General features: G+C 45.2%; 1 protein-coding gene across 1 annotated transcript; it reads left to right on the forward strand.

The window, feature by feature from the left end:
- On the forward strand, window positions 1–1,093 carry LOC105811446 (olfactory receptor 51G1). The gene has a single exon (XM_012645640.1). It carries the CDS (start codon window positions 63–65, stop codon window positions 1,026–1,028), a length of 966 nt encoding a protein of 321 aa, XP_012501094.1. The 5' UTR covers window positions 1–62; the 3' UTR covers window positions 1,029–1,093.
- The last annotated feature ends 252 nt before the right edge of the window (window positions 1,094–1,345 follow it).

Raw genomic sequence — 1,345 nt, forward strand, 5'->3', positions numbered from 1 at the left:
CCCGTCATTCTCCAGGAATCTCATTCTATATTACAGGTTGGTAAATTCGAGTTTGTAAAGCTATGATAATCCCTAATAATAGCAGCCTCCAAAAAGCCACTTTCTTCCTGACGGGCTTTCAAGGTGTAGAACATCTCAATGGCTGGATCTCCATTCCCTTCTGCACCATCTACTTGACAGTTATCTTGGGGAACCTTACCATTCTCCATGTCATCCGTACTGATGCTACCCTCCATGAACCCATGTACTATTTCTTAGCCATGCTGGCCCTCACAGACTTGGGCCTTTGCCTTTCCACACTGCCCACTGTGCTGGGCATCTTCTGGTTTGATGCCAGAGAGATTGGCATCCCTGCCTGCTTCACTCAGCTCTTCTTCATCCATACCTTATCTCTAGTGGAGTCATCAGTTCTATTGTCCATGTCCTTTGACCGCTATGTGGCTATTTGCAACCCACTGCGTTACTCCACAGTCCTGACACCTGAGCGTATCGTCAAGATGGGGCTAATCTCAGTGCTTAGAAGTGCCCTCCTCATCCTCCCCTTGCCTTTCCTCCTTAAGCGCTTCCAGTACTGCCGCTCCCATGTGCTGGCCCATGCCTATTGTCTGCACCTGGAGATCATGAAGCTAGCCTGCTCTAGCATCATTGTCAATCACATCTACGGGCTCTTTGTTGTGGCCTGCACAGTGGGCGTGGACTCCCTGCTCATCTTTCTCTCCTATGCCCTTATCCTTCACACTGTGCTGAGTATTGTTTCCCACCAGGAGCGACTTCGAGCCCTCAACACCTGTGTCTCCCATATCTGTGCTGTGTTACTCTTCTATACCCCCATGATTGGCTTGTCTCTTGTGCATCGCTTTGGTGAACATCTTCCCCACATCGTACATCTCCTCATGTCTTATGTGTATCTGCTGATACCACCCCTCATGAACCCCATTGTCTACAGCATCAAGACCAAGCAAATACGTCAACGCATCATTAAGAAGTTTGGGTTTGTAAAGTCACTTAGGTGTTTTCAGCACAATTAAGTTAGAGGGAAGGGAAGAAGGTTTGGGCATGAAGCCCACGGGCACATTTGGTTTCAACTATGCTGTGGCAAAACAATAAACTACTGAATATCAACAAAAAGGTAATTACTGTGCAGCATACAGACATTGTGACCTGGAGAGAGTTAACTAACTCTTTGCTCTTCCATTTCTTCAATTGCAGAATGAGCATGGAAGTAATTACAATACCTTCTTTCCTCCGGTGTATTGTGAAGATTAAATGAGATAATTCATGTTAATCCCTAACATAATGACTGCCAAATATATAATTCTTGAAAAAATATTAACTGTTAAATATA

Source organism: Propithecus coquereli, unplaced genomic scaffold, assembly GCF_000956105.1.
Source record: "Propithecus coquereli isolate 6110/MARCELLA unplaced genomic scaffold, Pcoq_1.0 Scaffold235, whole genome shotgun sequence".
NCBI lineage: Eukaryota > Metazoa > Chordata > Mammalia > Primates > Indriidae > Propithecus > Propithecus coquereli.